Source organism: Branchiostoma floridae, chromosome 6, assembly GCF_000003815.2.
Source record: "Branchiostoma floridae strain S238N-H82 chromosome 6, Bfl_VNyyK, whole genome shotgun sequence".
Lineage (NCBI taxonomy): Eukaryota > Metazoa > Chordata > Leptocardii > Amphioxiformes > Branchiostomatidae > Branchiostoma > Branchiostoma floridae.
Window position 1 is genome coordinate 2,741,324 of NC_049984.1, and position 20,750 is coordinate 2,762,073.

The 20,750-nt window shown below is 42.5% G+C and overlaps 2 protein-coding genes across 3 annotated transcripts in view; one reads left to right on the forward strand and one right to left on the reverse strand.

Annotated features, from left to right (window-relative positions):
• Window positions 1–12,428, forward strand: part of LOC118417051 (elongation factor 1-alpha 1-like) — a 21,371-nt gene extending 8,943 nt beyond the window's left edge. The window contains exons 2-8 of one of the 2 annotated variants that reach the window (XM_035822407.1): window positions 6,489–6,660; window positions 7,342–7,500; window positions 7,742–7,909; window positions 9,007–9,286; window positions 9,454–9,725; window positions 10,355–10,678; window positions 11,489–12,428. In XM_035822407.1, coding sequence (XP_035678300.1) covers window positions 6,517–6,660; window positions 7,342–7,500; window positions 7,742–7,909; window positions 9,007–9,286; window positions 9,454–9,725; window positions 10,355–10,678; window positions 11,489–11,509 — 1,368 coding nt within the window. In that variant the 5' untranslated portion in view covers window positions 6,489–6,516 and the 3' untranslated portion in view covers window positions 11,510–12,428. The remainder of the gene's footprint in view (window positions 1–6,488; window positions 6,661–7,341; window positions 7,501–7,741; window positions 7,910–9,006; window positions 9,287–9,453; window positions 9,726–10,354; window positions 10,679–11,488) is intronic. The other variant, XM_035822408.1, reaches the window with a different exon arrangement.
• Window positions 1–20,750, reverse strand: part of LOC118417453 (ATP-dependent DNA helicase Q4-like) — a 79,882-nt gene that overhangs the window by 31,520 nt on the left and 27,612 nt on the right. Inside the window, exon 12 of the mRNA XM_035823016.1 lies at window positions 18,485–18,659. Within this exon, the coding sequence (XP_035678909.1) occupies window positions 18,485–18,659 (175 nt within the window). The remainder of the gene's footprint in view (window positions 1–18,484; window positions 18,660–20,750) is intronic.

The following is a 20,750-nucleotide window of genomic DNA, read 5'->3' on the forward strand; positions in this document are numbered from 1 at the left end:
CCGCGAAAACCGTGAACATAAAACCACCGCGAACATTTTTGCACTTACAGTATTACCGTGAGCAAGGACATACAGCATTATACCATAGCCACAGTTGAACCAAAAACAACAACAAGTTGCTCAAACTTATAGGACAGTTTTGCACTGACATTCTATAAGCCCTGTGTGCACTTGAGCTGTGCAATCTTTAGTCCTTTCTATCTACCTGGAGCTACACACAGCGATCACATACTACCAGTAACTACCTCATAAAACGCTAGTACCTAAATTGTTTTGACATAAAAAGGCATAATTCACAGCAACACCTTGAAAGTTGCGTGTGGAAGAAGTCCGACAGGTGTGTTACTCACGGGGCGTACCCTCCAATGCAACAAGTGGCATGTCAAGACAGGGCTTGAAATACCACCTGCATATGCAGGTTAGTGCAGGTAAAATTAGAGCTGTGCAGGTATTTTAGTGTCTACCTGCACCTAACCTGCACTGGTCCATGTGCTGGGTTTTATACATAAATTGCCTATGATGTAGGTGTATGTGGATTGTTATTAGCTGCATTGACTGTTACCACCTATTATGTTTTGAAAGAAAAAAATAGCAATGGCTCCTGAACAATTTTAATATGATCCATACTTCCTAAATTCAGAGTGGTGCAGGTAAATTTGTCTGGTGCAGGTAATTTTCAATGTTACCTGCACCAGTGCAGGACTATGCAGAAAAAAGTATTTCGAGCCCTCATGTAAGCTACTGTTTATGTGCTAAGTTCTACCCTCAGCAAGGACAGGCTGCGGAGAATGGTGTCTTTCAGGCAATAGCAAGTCAATAATGGGTAAAACGTCTTGGGCCAAGATTACGCAACTTAGGCACGATCAACACACAGTTTTTCCCGATATCGGCGAGCTTTTTTTCATCGTCTAGATGGAACTGCTATATCGCCATTACTATATCGGGAAAATTTCTCCCGAAAGGTCCGGACCATTCGTACGATACCTTACCTATAGCTTAGCAGGGGTCCCCGACAGCTTCGCGCGCGTGTAGACGCGTCCTGACTTCGGGAAGGCTCATTAGCATGTAACGCCATTTGGAAAATCGCGCTATATGTTTATGACTGCAGGCCCATGTGTGTCCGGCCCCCTACGTTCTAGATCCCTCCCGACATCTCCACCGATATCGGTAAAAACTGTGTGTAGATTGGGACTTAGCGAGAGACAAGCCTGGTAGCAGACATTACTATAATCAGGAACAAGAACAATAGGAAGTGTTTGTTATTCTAATCAGATTATAGTAGGTATTTACTGTGACAAGTCCAGTTGGATACACCCGATCCCTTGATCTCAGAAGTTAAGCAACGCGCAGTCTGGACAGTTCTTGGATGGGAGACCAACCAAGGACGAACGAATGCTGTAGCTCCACCAAGAATTCCACCAAATCGTCTTCCGGGAGGGACGTAAAACAGGGGTCCCGTGCTCGAGGAGGTGCCTCCGCCACGTTAAACTGTTGAGCCTCATTACTCAACACATTGGCTGAAAATACACCCAATATATTATATTCATAAATGAAGTACTAGGTAGAGTCATCACATTGTATACATTTGTGAGCCTTTCAATCATGTGCCTTTATGTGAAAATAGGGAAGCAATAATTATAACATATTATGGCTTGACAACTGCTTGTCATAGATTGGAGGTCCAACAAAGAATCCGAAACTTGTAGGCAGGTAGAGAAGTGTAGTGGGATGGCAAGGCAGCGATCAAAACCAACAAATGAGGTACTCAGAATGGAGCAACTCACGAGTTATAAAACTAGCGCTAAGTATTTTAAAAAAACTCTAAAACTAAAGCATGTTGGGAGGAAAATGAGGTGGGCTCAATTGTTTATTGAGAGAAGAAGCAAACAAGTGAGAACGGAACGGCTAACAAGTTATCAAACAACCTCTGAAGCGAAAAGGACCTGAAACTTAAAAACAAGTGAGACGTGAACGCCTAACGAGTTATGGCTCTACTCCTGCCCACAACCACGAGCGCTGAAAGCCTGTTCTTCCGTAGGGGTCATGACCCGACCTTTGCGAGGAGTTCCGCCCCTTCGCTCTGCACCTGCTTCTTGTGGAAGAATGGCGTTCTAATGACCTTGCAGAGAAGGTCACTTCTGTAACTACACATTCACACCTCTCTTTCTACCATTGTATTTCTGCTTATGGGCTACAAGTTCTGCAAAGGCTAAATACTTCAATCTACAAGAACATCTTTTCATCTTTTGTCATAAATCTGGCGGTTAGTAGGAAAAAAAACCTTGTCAAAAGTTATCAAGCCACCTCTGAAACAAAACATGTGCCTATAAGGAACATTTTCAATGTGCTAGTAACAGTCCAAGAACAATCCAAGTGGCCAGGAGTCTGGCCACCACTGAAGGGAACATCAAAGAGTTTAACTCCAACCTACACTCTCGGAACCCTTTTGTCACTTGTGTCAGACAAAGAGGACAATCATGTCACCAAACATCTGCTTGGATATTGCACCCAATAATATAGGTTCAAAACAGGTCACTGAAAATCTACGCTCCACGTAATGTGCAACAACTGACAACTTTTCCTGATTGTAGAAACTTGTCGTGGTGGCTGCATGGCCAGCGTTGTACCTGTAGCGTGATAGCTGCCAATTTTCTTCATTAGGCCATTAGAGATGCTCGTTAAATACAGCGGGGAGGGGGCCTAACGAACTGAAAAACAGACAGGGGTCAAAGACCCAATCATCACTCACTTACATGATAGATATTGTTTTGACAGTTTTCGCTACATTCTGGCAAATCAGTTTTATAATTGCTTTGAAACACCTTACATATAAGCAATAGACATGGAGTTTCATGGAGTGAATATAGTCTGAGATTTGACGTTTTCATCTAGGCCTATTGATAAATCTTTGTTTCAACATGTGTGAAGAAATGAATTGTACAGGTGTGTTGGAATTGGACCGTACACAACGTTACATACCTATGGTATAAGTACATATCCACAGTGTTATTAAGTACATACCCACAGACCTTAATGTTACAGACAGACAGCTGGGGAGGACAAACCTGTCCCCCGTGTGTGTCTGTTTCCCCACCTGTGCCCCATTGTTCCCCTGTGGAGACATCTGCCACAGGAACAATGGCTACAGTCTCGCCACACCTGTCACCCGCTCGCTACAATTGTCACAATTACCAACAGGTGACAATCCTGTCGCCACACGCCTTTTGTTACATGTCACGGAACTCAGATTTTGGGGGGCTGATTTTGTGATTTCTGGTCTTAGAAGAAGAGATTTCAAGATTAAACATTTAACATTGCAGAGACCATCTCAATATGCTTTGCACATCTTTTCATAACATTTTGTCCACTTCTTTGAATACTTTTCCATTTCTCATATTGTAAACTAATATTCTAAGCACGTGACTTGCATCATACCTATACTATCAACTGTATACAGGCTGAAAGATAAAAACCTGTTCAAAGTTGTTACGCATCTTCTTCTTCTTTTTTTTTCTTTCGTTTCGTATGTTTTGTCTTCTTTATTCTAGTTTCCAATTTTGGTAAACAATTATGATTAATGGCTTTAACGATGGCAGAAGTTAACGAAGCATGTTAACGATCAGTCTGACCTTCACTTTTGTAGTGTTTATAGAAGCATCCCAGACAAATGTCATGTACATCATAACCTTTTATTTTCTTAGTTAACTATATGGAAAAAGTGACAGTTAAAACTCAAAACTATTAGGTGTTCCTCAGTGACTTTTACCGAGAAAACATGCCCTTCCCAAACCTCTAACATACAACCAGAACAAAAAATAAATTATTTCTATTACTCAGATTTTTTTACTTTTAGCTTCAAAATCTTCTTTTTTTCAGCTGCTCTCATCAGTTTTGGGATACTAAAAGCATGTTGTCTATGAGACTATGGTGGCTATGGCCTAACATATGTCCCAATGGACCTCATCATACACAGAAAGCACCCCCATTCCAAATCTCTAACATACTGTCATACCACAAATCAATTTGCACAGTATTATGTAGACTGTTCCCTATAATTATAGTCCTATTTGCAGATGCGTTGACGTGTCGTTGCACCTTATAATTACCTGTGCAACAGGTAGGTTCTACACTCTGTTTGATCCGCTCCCAAATGTCAGGTGTACACCCACTGCACCTGTATTGTCTGATAATCGCTTAAAATGCTGTTTTTGAGAGAGATTTCGGAGTAAGAACTAATTGAATGTTTTTACTCTGAAATCTCTGTGATAACTGAAAGTGGCATAGTCTCTATATCTATACTTGTACAAATTGTCCAAAAGTCCAATCTCAAGGAAGACATACAACAGAAGATTTTCTTGATCATGACTTTGATAAAATTGAGAACACTGCACAATGCTGGATACTAAAGTAATCACTTTGGTGTTTTGCCCTGAAATTTGTATTTGAAACTGGCATGGTCTCTATATACAAATTAAACAAAACCAGGTCTAAAAGAAGGCATACAACAGAAGGTTTTCTTGATCATGACTTTGATAAAGTTGAAAGCTGCATTCAGAAAACAAGTCCCTCAAACTTATACCATGTACTACAACATCACTGTGCACATCTCCTCTTCACAACGTGAAAACCTGTTTTTTTACTTGACTCTGATAAACACAAAAACTGAAAAGTCTCCGCCACCCCCATCCCCAAACCTCCCATACACCAGCATGGCTCTGACTAATCTGAGCAGTTTTTCTGTTGACCATCCTACCCAGTAATTACCGGCTTGTTAGTGAGACCTGTTTGACGTGGCACAAAGACTCCACTGTTGTCAGTGCCGTCACAGCACCGGCGCGACAGGTTGTTCCGACGCACTCGCTCCCAAATGTCAGGTGGATATGAATGCGTACCATAAATGCAGAAATGTTCGCGGTGGTTTTATGTTTGCGGTTTTCACAGCGACCACTTCACCGAGAACTTGCAACCACCGTGAACATTTTTCCATTCTAGTATGAGACTGCAGTCTATGGCACTAGAGTGAACTTAAAACCGCCGTGAACACTCCATTTTCCCCAACCGCGAAAATAAATCCCTGAGAACACAAATGTATTTACAGTATTGTCTGATAATGATGTTCTGGGTTTTAGAACTTCACACCGCACTTCCAAGCGGCTCTGTCCAGTGCTTTATTGGGATTGTGTGGCACAGCGGCAGCGTGTTTGGCTCGGGACCCTGCCGTGTCACCGATCTTGTGCCCTTGGGAAAGGCAGTTTACACAGCTTTCCTCGCTTTACTCAGGTGAAAATGAGTGCCTAGTTTTGTATACGACGTTAAATGGAGGTCCCGTGTTTGGGGAGAGCCACACCCCACGCACGTTAAAGAAGCCGCCACACTTATCGAAAAGTGTAGGGGACCTTCCCGGTGTGTGTGGATCAAACCTCCAGACCGGTCTCCGGGTTGACATCTTGAAAAGGTGATAGTCACCTGTTATGTCAATCCTTCCACAAACGTGGTAAATCTCAATAAATAAATAAGTGGGTCCACACTTTTGAGGTCGCACATATTGATGTCCTTCCTGACACACTCCATCCAAGAGTTCCTTGGTCTACCATCTGATTTTTACTTTAGAAGAGAGCCAAACTAGGAGGCCTATGATGGAACTTGTCCTTCACTTGAAAGTCCATCTGTGTTGGAAGATGTCATTATTGAAGTATGTGTGTGTGCAGTGGATTGTTCATTCCTTGACAAAGACTGGTGCTGTTCAGTCAAAAATTTGGGTGAGTCCAATTTTCAACGGCGTTGGAAATTACAGTTAAACTACTTCAATTAAGAACTTGTCTTACGTTTTCCCGACCCCTACTCATCTACCAAATACCGATATCGTACGACCATCCATCCATCCACAGTCTCTCTCACAAACACACAGTCACACGAACAGCACCGAAAACATAACAATCTTCCTGATAAAGGTATTCTGACTGAGGCAAAAACATGCAGCAAAACTTGAACTCAAAAAACAGGCAGACAACAGTTTGAGAGTGTATAAATGCATTTAAGTTCGCGGGGATTTAACTTCGCGGTGGCGGGAAAAGGGACTTTTCCCGGAGGTTTTAATTTCGCGGTAGCACCATGTACTGTAGTCTCTCACTGCCATGGAAAAATGTTTGCGGTGGTTTTAATTTCACGGTGAAGTGTCCACCGCGAAAACCGTGAACATAAAACCACCACGAACATTTCTGTATTTACAGTAGTCTCTTTGGTCTTGACCTTGAAAATACGCTACCAACATCCTCAAGAACATTCAAATGCGACATAGGTTATCTGGTACCTGTTGCTATAGTGACGTGATTCCGACGTCACACCAGAAGCCGCAGTAGACAGGTCCATTCTTTGGGTTAGTCCCAACTTAATTTAGTTTTGATTTAGGCTAAGTTTACTTTGTCGTAAAAAGGTCATTACAATGTCACTTTTTCAAACACTGACCGATTTCATTTACCTTCCGTCAGGATAAAAATTCTCTAGTCAACCAACAACATGGGAAGGGAAAAGACTAATATCAGCATCGTGGTCATCGGCCATGTCAACTCTGGCAAGTCCAACACCACTGGTCACCTGATCTACAAGTGTGGTGGCATCGACAAGCGTAACATTGAGAAGTACGAGAGGGAAGCTGCTGAGGTATGAGGGCCCGGGTGATCAACAACTTCTCTGCCTGACCAAGAAATACAAAATTAATGTAATGAGCACAACTCAAATTTCGAGACACAAGTTCGTAGTATCAATATCCTTTAAACTTCAAAACACTGCAGTCATTACTTTCCAGTCAACGTCTTCTTGAAAATCAGTAGTTAAGTTGCGAGAAAAACAAGGGTGAACTGTGATCAGACATGTGGGTCAAGTTCCCCATGCAGTAAATTCTTTGAGGACATTGTCAAAATGTTTGATAAGAATTCCCTTCGTATTTCAAGTAGAAAGAAGTGGATGTCTAATTTTCAAGCAGAGCGAGTTGACCAGTACACCTCAGGTCAAAGCTCAATTGTCCACGTTTTTTCCTTCTCTCTCACCTTACATTACTGGGTGTCGCCTGCAAAGTAATGATCATAATGCTTTGAGTTCACATTCATATTTAACACTTTATACTTTACATGATTGTATGCTTCGAAATTTGAATTGTGCACCTTTTTTCTGGGTGAGGCCGAGAACTTATTGATCACCCCTCGCACATGTATGTAACAGAAGCATTGGAACAATTTATTGTGTAAAAATGAGGATATCACAAAATGTGTATTTAAGCCAATCTTTTTCAATTTCCCGATAAAGTGTGTAAAAATGTAAAATGTTTTTTTTTTTAATGAACAGTTGGGGAAGGGCTCCTTCAAGTACGCCTGGGTGTTGGAAAAGCTGAAGGCCGAGCGTGAACGTCGTACCATTGAGATTGAGACTGCAAAGTACCGGGTGACTATGATTGACCCTGGACATCTTGATTTCATCCAGAACATGATCGCAGGAACTTCACGGGTAATACTCCGTAAAACATTAATAGTTTTTTGGCCTCTCATCTTTTTAGTACTAAAAGGATGTGTTTAATACAAGTAAAAGTGAATTTATACTAATAGTACCTATGTGAACTTACGTGATCTCGTGAGACTAGGCCTTTCTGTGGTCAAGGCAAAAAGCTGGAGGTTTTACGTGTTTTTAAGAGTTTTGAAGAATTATTCTATTTGGACAGTACATCTTTTCACATGTTAATTCTCTGTAGGTTGACTGTGCCTTGCTGATTGTGTCTGCCGGTACTGGTGAGTTTGAGGAGGGTATGTCCAACGAAGGACAGACCCGTGAGCACGTCCTGCTGGCCCACATCATGGGTTTCAAGCAGCTCATCGTGGCAATCAACAAGATGGACAGCACCGAACCCCCCTACTCCGAGGTAAGTCTTTATCTCCCGCCATTTTGATTATATGAATGACATGCATCCATGGCAAAGTAAAGTCAAAGAAGAAGATGTGAAGGAACAAAAATCAAAAACTTATTGTTAGGTATGCCATAGTTAGGGTGTTTAATCATTTGTTCAACCTTCCACTTAAGACAGACAACACTAATATATTCGTGCGACTGTTGTTGTCGACAACGTCACCAGCGACGGTATTTTTAGGCTGTCTAAAGAGGATCAAAATAGTCCTGCGAAAGTTTGTCCTCAAATCATTGTGCGACCACTTTGGACCCAGTTGCGCGACCCTTCAGCGGGGGGCCGCGACTATTCTTCACATGTCTAAAGAGGAATCGTCGCCAGCGACGGAAGTAGATCATATGCTAATAAGCCAGCAGTGTGTTTTTTCTGTTCGAAAAGGCATTTTCTCCGTAAATATACATGTAGTCAGTAATGGAAACGTATCTTTGTAACCAGAAACTGCCTGTTCCAGCGCAATGCCCTGCCACCAGTGGCTATATCCTTTGCATGTCCCTATTCCTTGATGATATACAAATCTGTAAGGCCTGTAATACCACCGGCGGCCACGATTTCCCGTCTCTGTACGGGCCTCCGGATGTCATTCTTTGTTGAGGACGTACTCTGCGTCTTATTTATAGGACAATGTTTGTTTGCAAGCAAAAAAAGACTAATCTGCTGCATTACCAAAATAAAGAATTCTCCCGCCCTTTTCAATTTGCGTGCAAGAGGTCACTGTGGGTCATGCACGCACCGCAATGGAATCCTGCGCCGCGGGTGTCCTGCAATATTTTGAACGCATGTCTAAAGACATCCGTCGCCCACCCACAACGATAGACAAGAACAGTCGCACGATTATATAAGTGTTGTCTGTTTAAAGCAGGCCTTAGATTTCATCCTGAAGGCAACATTTGTTTTGGCCAAACTGTTTTTTTATTGGAACACTCACATCTGAGTTTTGGGGTTCCTAGAGGATGTCATCCATATAATCAAATCATCAAAACTTTCATGAGATTTTCCCTCTGATTTCAACTTCAGTTTCACATGACGTTCCCTTGCTGAGTGGTATTCTCTTGTAGGCTCGTTTCAATGAGATTCAGCAGGAACTGAGCACTTGCATCAAGAAGGTCGGCTACGACCCCGGGACTGTCGCCTTCGTGCCCATCTCTGCCTGGCATGGTGACAACATGGTGGAGCCTTCAGGGAACATGCCGTGGTACAAGGGGTGGTCAATTGAGCGCAACGAGGGCAATGCCAGCGGCACCACCCTGCTCGAGGCCCTGGACTCCATCCTGCCACCCCAGAGGCCTACTGACAAGCCTCTCCGTCTGCCCCTGCAGGATGTGTACAAGATTGGAGGTAGGGCTACAGTATTCAGGACTAATGTACAGTTATGATGTTATACTTTAAACTGGTGATTGAAGGAAATCCTTACTTTGTGGCCACATGTAATTTGAAGCTGCTTCAATTTTCCCGTTATCGTTCTACCCAACACATCTAAGAAAAGGCTTTTGTTCGGTGAACAGGTGTGGGAACTGTGCCCGTCGGCATTGTGGAGACCGGCATCCTGAAGCCAGGTATGGAGGTGACCTTCGCCCCTGCCGGCCTCACCCTTGAGGTTAAGTCCGTGGAAATGCACCACGTGTCTGTGCCCGAGGCCCTGCCTGGAGACAACGTCGGCTTCGTTGTCGGGAACGTGGATGACTTTAATAAGTTTGTCAAGGACCTCAGGCGTGGGTTTGTTGCCGGTGACAGCAAGAACGACCCACCTAAGGAGGCCGTGAGCTTTGATGCGGAGGTGAGATGGTTGTCCAGGGTTGGACAAGTTTTCTAAAATTGACTTGATCTATCGGGCAAGTGCATAAAAATTTTACTTGCCCGAAACACATCTTCACTTGCCCGAAATTTAGATGAATTTTTAAAGCATTTTCACTTGCAGCAATGGAATCCTTTTATCATTGGCTCAATTTTTCCGTATTGACCAATGCTTGATGCCGCGACTGTGAAAAGTACATTGTAACATGTATATCAAAAATCTCAATAATTGAAAAATATTACTTGCCCGATCGGGCAAGTGGGGTAGGACATGCACTCGCCCGGTTGGGCTATTTTACTTGTCCGGGACAATAGGGCTAGTGGACTTGTCCAACCCTGGTTGTCCATTGTGGTACCTTTAATGGAATAGGGCTATGCTCAAATACAGCTGCAAAATAGATCAGAAAAGATCCATTGACAGTTTTTTTGGCTGTTGAAGCACTTCAGGCCACAGTTGCAGAACAGATGATGATACCGCATACATGGAATATCCACCTGAATTGAAAAGTAGACTATAATAATAAGAAAGTTTTTTCAGTTTTATTGATCTGTAAGATAACGTAATTCTCTTGTGAAAACGTGCTTTTTCCTGATGCATTGTTTCGTTGACAGGTTACTGTGCTGAACCACTCAGTCCAGATCCACGCCGGCGACACGCCTGAGGTGGATTGCCACACCGCCCGCATCGCCTGCAAGTTTGCCAAGCTGAAGGAAAAGATCGACCGTCGTTCCGGCAAGGTTCTGGAACAAAACCCCGCGTTCCTCGAGTCTGGAGATACGGCCATCGTCCAGATGATCCCCTCCAGGCCCATGTGTGTGGAGGCCTTCTCTGATTACCCGGCCCTGGGTCGCTTCGCAGTGCGCGACATGACGCAGACCGTGGCCATCGGCACCATCAAGTCCGTGACGAAGAAGACTACTGAGGCTGCTGCTGAGGCTGCTGGCCACAGAGCCACTCAGTTATGGAACAATCTTCCACTTGAAACACAAACAGCTACCACATTATCATCCTTCAAAGCCAAAGCCTGGTTCTCCCTCGGAGATCCGACCATTCTCTGTTGCTTAATGTCAGAACTTGTACTACCTCATGATTTGTGACTTTTAGCGTGTACAGATTGTATACATGTAATATATGATTTAAATTTGTAATTATTATTGTTTCATAGCTCATGTTAGTGATTTTATATAATATGTAACATGTACTTTTCCTCCCAGGGTTAGCCCTTGGCAATAGCCCCTGGCTAGTTGGGCAACCCTGGCTGTGTAAACAGCTGAACAAATAAATAAATAAAATGGAATATATAACTGAATTGAAAAGTAGGCTATGATAATAAGAAAGTTTTTTCAGTTTTATTGATCTGTAAGATAACGTAATTCTCTTGTGAAAACGTGCTTTTTCCTGATGCATTGTTTCGTTGACAGGTTACTGTGCTGAACCACTCAGTCCAGATCCACGCCGGCGACACGCCTGAGGTGGATTGCCACACCGCCCGCATCGCCTGCAAGTTTGCCAAGCTGAAGGAAAAGATCGACCGTCGTTCCGGCAAGGTTCTGGAACAAAACCCCGCGTTCCTCGAGTCTGGAGATACGGCCATCGTCCAGATGATCCCCTCCAGGCCCATGTGTGTGGAGGCCTTCTCTGATTACCCGGCCCTGGGTCGCTTCGCAGTGCGCGACATGACGCAGACCGTGGCCATCGGCACCATCAAGTCCGTGACGAAGAAGACTACTGAGGCTGCTGCTGAGGCTGCTGGCAAGAAGAAGTGATGGTCGCTTCAGTTTACTCCGCCTTCCGTCACAGCCACGATGGATCCATGATGTACACAGGAGCTTCCAACAAGGTCAAACCAGAAGCTTTTTGTTTAAGAATCGTAGCTTTTGTTTCAGCCGACGACGATTCCATAGCCAAAAAGCTTCACCGTAAGCACTGAGCTGACAATCGTAAGGTGAGGGTCTTAACTCGAGTTATGAATCTATCTAGCTTCCTCTTCTATGTATCTTTGTTAGCTTGAAGGTACAATGGTCCAATATAATATGTTTTAACTACTTTGAATTGGTAAACTGGCAAATCATATGTTCCTACTTTTATCATATGTAAAAGACGTGGATTGTAACGAGGTGGAGTAAAGAGAGAAGTTCAGAACCGATCAAGTTTCACGTGCATTTGTGGTGCCTCCATGGTTGTAGTTTCTTTACTTACTCTAGTATTATGATTTTCTCCATTGGTATCTTAAGCTAGGGGCACAACCCGCCGTACTTGCAACTGCGTGGTGTCCACGTGCCAAAACGTGGGCAATCGCACAGAGATTGTACGTTGTAAGCACGTACATCTCACTTACAACTTGCGCAACGAACGATGCACGCAACCGGCTCACGGCCAGGCGCGGCGTGCAGACCACATACTTACATACACCTTAGCTTGCGCAACCGTGCGAGAGACGTGCGTTATACTCCCTCCCTGATCTTGCCAGTCCACCCCCACGTTTTCGGAAAAACGTGGCGGACGTGACCTCTCAAAAAAACGTATGGACAAAAAGCACGTATGGCGGGTTGTGCCCCTAGCTTTAGAGTAAAAGTCACCATCACCTTCCATTGTTGTGTGTTTGACTTCTAGAGTGGTGTATTAAGCTAAAGGTTTCCACCATGCATATCTTATGCTGAATAAACTGAACTGTGAAAGTACAAATCTCTGCAAATCATTTACTGTTTGGGCTGACTGTGACTTCCTTCATTCAGCCCCTTAGTATTGAAGTGTCTGGTAGGCACTACAACTGGTATATGGATCAGTTGATAGCTGCTTGTTGCGAGGCACACCCAAATGTCGGGTGTACCTGCACCTGCAATGTCTGATCACTGTCAGTGTTAAGGTGGGGTCACACATGCGTATATATTCGAATTTCAAGTCCGTTTGAGGTGCGTATGAAGCTCTTAGTCTCTACCAGGCTCCACAGGTCGCGGGAAAATAGTACAAATTGGACAAATATAGATACATAGCATGCCAGATGAGTTAGCTGACCGAGAAGTATGGTTAGCGACCCAGCTTACTTGTCCGACACGTTACCTGTTTACGTTTGTCTAATTTCTATTATTTTTACAACGACCTGTGGAGCCTGGTGGAGGCAAATACTCCCATACGTGCCTCATACGGACTTAAATATATACGCAGGTGTGACCCCACCTTAAGGTCTTGTTTTTAGTGGGAGATCTACAACTGAAAGTGGTGAAGGCTGTACCTAAAAACTGAGCAAAACTTGAACTCAAAAGACTGAGAAGACAGCACAGAGTTGTCTTTCTGGGGCTCTAATCTTGACTTTGCAAACACAGACTGCTGAAAATAAAATACTGTAAATGCGTTGAAGTTCTCTGGGATTTAATTTCGCAGTAGCGGGAAAAGGGACTTTTCGCGGTGGTTTTAAGTTCGCGGTAGCAACATGCACTGTAGTCTCTTACTGCTATGGAAAAATGTTTGCGGTAGTTTTAAATTCACGGTGAAGCGGGCACCGCAAAAACAGCAAACATTAAACCACCGTGAAAGTTTCTGCATTTACAGTATATCCTCCAACCTCAGCCAATTTTCGCAGCATCTTGTTGACCGTCCTACCCTATAATTATCGTCTCACTGATAATAAACCTTGACGCGCTGCGGGTTAACCGTCCATACGGCTGAGCCACTGCCAAAGGTCAGGTGTGACAGTGTGTCTGCTGCACCTTGCATTGTGCGATAATGGCCCTGTCCCTACAAGTAGGACACAGGTTTCTAGCAGGGAGGGGCGGTAGAGCATGACGTTCTATACTCTCCAAGCAGAGGTTAGGCTCCGGCTGTTTTTTAAAGGTTTTTTTAGTCGTGTTTATCAGGCTTTCTATTTTGAATTGTACCTTGTAGGTTTTGACAATACAAGATACAACACAAAATAGAAAGCCCGATAAAAACGACTAAAAAACAGCCGGAGCCTAACCTCTGCTTGGAGAGTAGACATCCTACAGGTGGCTTCAGAGATGCAGAATGGACACTCCCTCATTTCTTCAGACCCTGGGTGCACCTTACCTGACACAGGTGAATCACCTGAGCACCAGACAGACTACCTGTTCATCCCACCTGACATTTCAGCACGTCAGAGCTCACCTGCCGTAATTACCTGGGTGTTACCTGCACAAAGACGCACTCAACCGATTACCTGTACGTCAGGTACACACGCAGGTGGAGATAAAATAAGGCGCAGAGATTTTATCTTGCTATTGAAGTCGTTATCAGAGACATTCCTAAAAGAACACAACTAACGTCAGGTGACGTTACCTGTGCCCACCTGAACGCCAGGTACACACGCAGGTGGAGCTAAAACGAGACGCAGAGATTTTATCTTATTTTTGAAGTTGTTATCAATAACAGAGACATTCCTAAAAGAACACAACTAACGTCAGGTGACGTTACCTGTGCCCACCTGTACGTCAGGTACACACGCAGGTGGAGATCAAATAAGGCGCAGAGATTTTATCTTGCTATTGAAGTCGTTATCAGAGACATTCCTAAAAGAACACAACTAACGTCAGGTGACGTTACCTGTGCCCACCTGAACGTCAGGTACACACGCAGGTGGAGATAAAATAAGACGCAGAGATTTTATCTTATTTTTGAAGTTGTTATCAATAACAGAGACATTCCTAGAAGAACACAACTAATGTCAGCCTACGTTACCTCGTTACCTGCGCCCACTTGAACGTCAGGTACATAGTTTATGCAGCTGAAGCTAAACAGAGACAAAGAGATTTCCTTATCTTGGCTGTATCAAAGTTCTTATCAAAGACGTTCCCAAAAGAACACGTCTAATCTCAGCTTATAAGATTTACAGCTTACCAGTGCCTGTCCGTTAGTGTGGGGAGATAAAGGACACCAGAAAATATCAGATTTTTGACAAAAATGTAAACAACATACACACAACTAAAGTTCAATTAGCTTGGGGAAGCTTTCGAGACAAACTTCGTCTCTTTGTCAACCCGAAGATCTCATCTAGGAGTTAGATATATCTAGGAGTTATTAATATTAGACTATTTTAGTGACCGTATTCAGCCAACATACAAACTAGTTATACACAGGCAGGGCTTGAAATACTTTTTTCTGCAAACATTGAACTAGTTATACACAGGCAGGGCTTGAAATACTTTTTTCTGCAAACATTGAAAATTACCTGCACCAGACAAATTTTACCTGCACCACTCTGAATTTAGGAAGTATGGATCATACTAAAACTGCTGAGGAACCATTGCTATTTTGTTCTTTTAAACCTTATAGGTCAATGCGGCTAAGAACAATCCACATGCACCTACACCATAGGACATTTATGTATAAAACCCAGTACATGGACCAGTGCAGGTTAGGTGCATGTAGACACCAGAAATACCTGTACAGCTACAATTTTACCTGCAATTACATGTACCTGCATATGCAGGTGGTATTTCAAGCCCTGCAGTCTGAATAGAAACTTAGTACATGTATGCGAGCATCAATGCTGCACTAGGCTTCATCATACATGACATGTATAAAACTTTCTGTAAGATCAACCATAACGAATAGATTTAGTATTTGTGGTATGAACAAACATACACTTTCATTGTCATTACATTTCATTGTCATTACATCGCTTGTGATAATAACATGAGATAATGGTCTATGAAGATTTCTCAAGAACTTTCTCCATGTTTCTGCATAAGATTTATAGTCTTAAGGCCCGAGGTCACACCTGTATTCTGTAAGGCGCGTCAGTGGAAGCTACACCTGTTTAAGAAAGGTTATCAAGTTCATCTCACCTGTATAAAGGTCTTTCTCTCTTCAACCCTCACCTTAAAATCATCTGAGAAGCAATGTTGTGATTTCTGTGAGGTTCTTACTATCTAAACATTTCAGTCATTGCTTCAAGTTTAACACAATGTATGGCCTGGCATGCCCAACTAGTAGTAAGGGTCTAAGCCCTTGGGGACAAGGATAGAAAAATAGTATCTTAAACCAGCCCAATGCAGAACCAGAAGAAGCCACATGCTTTAATATCTGTGTTTCTTTTTAATTTTGTTCACATTCATTTAAAGAGTATAGAACAAAAAGCACATCTGCTTATATGAATATCAGTTAATATCTTAAAGAGACTGTTTCAGATGTTCTTTTTTCCCGATTGTTGAGTGGAATCGGCTGTTGGGCCATACTTTCCAGGCCCGGACAGTTGAGGCCTTTAAACTTACTAAAGCCAGTCTGGCCTGCTTGCCCTAATCCGCACGCCGAGATAAGCATAGTGCTTTTCCAATAGCTGACACTGTGTAATGATACAGCTTTGCTATGTGGATTACCTGACCTTAGTTAGTACAATGTAGTAGATTGTCCTTTAGATACATAGCTATTTATCCCATACCTACATGGTTATCAAGGCCATCTCCACCAGCATGAATCATATCTTCACTCCTCATCTAAAACCACATGTGACATGATTTACGGCCTTTTGATCACACTGATGAGATCAGATCAGAAAATGCTCAACGCTGAAGACACGACGGCCGCCACAGACAACAACAAGAAATACAATGTGCTCATTGACAATATATTCTTTTTGGCCCTCCAAAATTAAACCAGATGACTCTCAGTTACCTTTATCACAAGCAATGGAAATGGAAAAAAAAACTTTAACCAAACCTCTACCAACATCATAGCAATGATGTCTTTTACAGTGATTTTAACAAATCTGGTCATTTCAAAAATTGGTATCATTGAATTGATTGATAGGAACTCATTTGATAATATGCACTTATCAGCAAAGTAATGTACTATCAGGGCTCGAAATTCATTTTTGGGATTTGGTGCACTGGTGAACCCGGGCATCTTAGAAAATTGGGTGCACCAAAAAAAATTTGGGTGCACCACTTAAATTTATGTAATAACCTAATAATAAAACTTAGTTACAAGCTATCAAATTCTTAAACAACCACCATGACAAACATTTTTATTATCTTTTTTAACACTTAGATGTCAAGAATATGATGTATACTAGCATACTTTGATATCTTTACTTTCATAAATGTAAGAAAATATTTGGGTGCACCCTGTGCACTCACAGAAAATAATTGGGTGCACAGCTCCAATTTTGGGTGCACCTGGGTGCACATGCATCCAGTATTTCGAGCCCTGACTATGAAATTGTGTTCAAAACACTATCTGCAATCATTTTACATTCTTCAAAAACCAAGCCTCGCAAGAAATATCTGTGATCTACATTCACATGTACGTACTTCATCACAAACTATGGAAAGAGGAAAAATTTGAACCAAACCTCTATCAACATCACAGTAAGAACATCTTTACCAGTGTTTATCATCATCATCACAGGCTGGTTGCCTGGACCAGGTTCACGCATTCTCTAAGTCCTCAAATTTTATTCTATTACTGTATATACGTGACTTGTTCATCTTGTATTGTATATTTATATGTCTGTGGCCACGTTACCAGCAATGCTGCCTAGTGCTCACAGTGTATTGTCTTGTTACAACCTGAATAAAGAAAGATAGAAACCCGCAGCCCCACATCACGAGCCAGCTGGTCTATGTATGTTAGTCTAGGTCGCCCAGCATGTGCATACCAATGTTCATACCATATCAGGTAATTTTTAAAACCCTAGCTAGTACATCATGGCAGGTATCAAAGAGGTAGTAAACATAGCTTGAGAATCACTTTGACAGGATCTGATCTGAAATTATTCACCCTGGAACAAAAGAGGGCATCTAAAGACAACCAAAAACAACCATTTTCCCAAAATGCCCATCCAAAATACCTATATTCACTTAACATGTATGTATAAAGAACTGTATGGACTCTATCACAAGCAAATGAAATGAGAACAAACTGCAAAGAAAAACCCAATCAACACCATAGTAATGATGTCTACAACAGTGGTCACTTTCAAAACTCAGTGAATCCGTGGGGACATAATAGAGGTACGATTGGCCCTAGGGCTCAGGCTGAAAGGGAAGGATAAAAATATCCTTGGTAGAGAGCTGTGGTATTGTCTGTGCGACAATGTTAATGACTGGGGTGCGACAGGGTGCAGGGTGCAGCAGGTGACTCATCAGATCATAATTACTCCAAAAGGTTATGTTCTTTATGTTCGAGTGCATTCAACTCTCTTGTGACCGCAAGCACAAAAGACTAGTTGGATATTCTTACAAGACCACTAAAAACATGCATCTTTTGTTTAATTCTGTTTAAAAAATACTGCAAGCTTGATAGAGAGGGAAGCAGTACAAAATGTTTGGATTAACTTCACTAACATTTCAGTGTTCAAAGATCCGGAGAAGAAATGATTGTATGAACCTACATTTCATTTATCCAGATAACGTCACGACCAGTGGAAGAGTAGTGGACTCTATAAGGCGTAACTCCTTGAAGATCACTCTCACTTGTTTAGTTTCTCTAATTTCATTTACTTTCTTTTATTTCTTTGTTTATCCTACTCTGTGTATGTTATTCTGTACAGGGCACGCCTGGAAAAAGAAATGTTGCCTTTCTAGCTTTAAGTCTTATCTTCATCAGCACACCTTTAGACTGAATCTTCTTGCCCTTCCCTTCCGTGCTGTCCGGTGCAGAGGGTGGAGTAAACGGCAGGCAGGTTCGGACAGGTGCCGGTCCTTCCCTCCTCTATTCTGTCCAGATATACGTATACGTTGTACAAAAATGTACTCACCAAAGAATCATATGATGGGATTACATACCTTTAGACTTCTTCTTGCCCTTCCCTTCTGCGCTGTCTGGTGCGGAGGGCGGTGTAAACGGCAGGCAGGTTCGGACGAGCGCAGCGATCCTTTCAGTCTCCTCGCGTCGCGTGCAGTAGATGATGATAGAGTCCAACTCCGCAAAACGGCGACCCTTCAGGAGGCTCACCAGCGACTGCAATAGGAATGAAATATTGTTGTTTGTTTATTTGTTGGTTTGTTGTGTGCAGTAGATGATGATAGAGTCCAACTCCGCAAATCGGCACCCCTTCAGCAGGCGAACCAGCAACTGTAACGGGAATGAAATGTTTTTGTTTATTTGTTTGTTTGTTTGTTGTGTGCAGTAGATGATGATGGAGTCCAACTCCACAAAGCGACAACCTTTCAGTAGGCTCACCAGCGACTGAAATAGGGATGAAATGTTGTTGTTGTTTATTTGTTTATTTATTTGTTTGTTTGTTGTGTGCAGTAGATGATGATAGAATCCAGCTCCGCAAACCGCCGACCCTTCAGTAGGCTCACCAGCGACTGTAATAGGAATAAAATGTTGTTTGTTTGTTTATTTGTTTGTTGTGTGCAGTAGATGATGATGGCGTCCAACTCTGCAAATCGGCAACCTTTTAGCAGACTCACCAGCGACTGTAATGGGAATTAAATGTTTTTATTCATTTGTTTGTTTGTTTGTTTGTTTGTTGTGTGCAGTAGATGATGATAGAGTCCAACTCTGCAAATCTGCGCCCCTTGAGTAAGCTAACCAGCGACTGCAATAGGAATGAAATGTTTTTGTTTATTTGTTTGTTTATTTATTTGTTTTATTTGTTGCATGCTGTAGCTAATGATAAAGTCCAGGTCCCCCCCCCCAAAAAAAAACCAACACAGCCTCTAATACAGACCAACACAAAACCTCCCTGCCACTATAACAATGGCGGTGCACCCTCCCCGTCACAGGGATTACCTGGCATTGTGCACAGGTGAGCACACCTGTTGGTTCGGACAGGTAGACTCTTTACCTGTCCTCAAGTGTCCTTAAGAAAGTCAGCCAGGTGTGAGGATGTATTTCTAGTCACACCTATTCACACTTTCTTGTTTTTAGGCATTTCAAGTAAAAATTCAGATCATGAAAATTTAGAAAAAGATCAAGAAAAACTCAGATGATCCAAGATGAAAACAGAGTGGAAGGAGAAGAACTTGAATCTGACTACAGTCAAACCTGTCTATAATGGCCACTCAAGGGACTGGAGAAATGTGGTCACTCTAGACAGGTGGTCACTATAGAGAAAATGCTGATCAATTGACCAACCAATAAGCTACAAATGATTTCAGTACCCACTGATCTTTTAGACCAGGTAACATTGTCTCACTCATCTCAAATTCAACGGACCCGACCAAAGTCAAATCTGCCGAAAATGATTGATATTGTTGTTGATAAATTTGCCAACAAAGACTTGCACTCTAACGATCAAGGCACGCGTACCTTCCGCTACCGCCAAAATGACCCTGTCTGGAACTCCAAATCCTCGCAAACTACGATTCTAGACCCCGCGCAGTGTGACATTGGTAGCTGCATGGTCGCAATAGGCAGTGTTTCTGTGTCTAGGGGACCAGAAATCATGTGGCTGTGGCCACGTTGGACAGGTGGCCGTTATAGACTATTTCTTAATGCTTAGGTCAATGGGAAAAATCCAAAGGACAATGTTTTTTGAACATCTTTTTTTAAATCTGAGAACCAACAAATTAAATTGGTGTGGCCTCAGACTCTGTTCTCATGTTGATCTTCTACTTCAGCTTCGTTTATTTTTAACGAGCTAATTTGGTGTGGCCTTACAGAGACTCGCACACCGTAATCAATTACCGCCAGTGGAAATGTCAGGACGCATGTTGGTGGTGGGGCCATTGTTAGGTACAGACTCTATTGTGTGTGCTCCCTTCAGGGCATCTTAGTGCACATTCCTATACTTCTCGCACGTCGACGAATAAAAAACACCATCACAAGATTTTCTCAATCTTAAATTCATTGTTATATTCCCGTTTTCCCTAAATATGTCGTCAAGTTCCCTTAGGCCACACCAATTGAGTTTGTTGGTTTTGGGATTTTAAAAAAAATTCCAAAAACCCTTAACTGGAAAAACATTATGATAGAATGAAGTCAGATGACCAGGTTTGTGCCTTGGTGCACTCAGTTTTCTGGGGGTGATACACTGTCAATGTTCAAGTTTCCTTCCTACAATCTAGCTTTATGATGTCCTCTTGCGATATTTTCACTTTA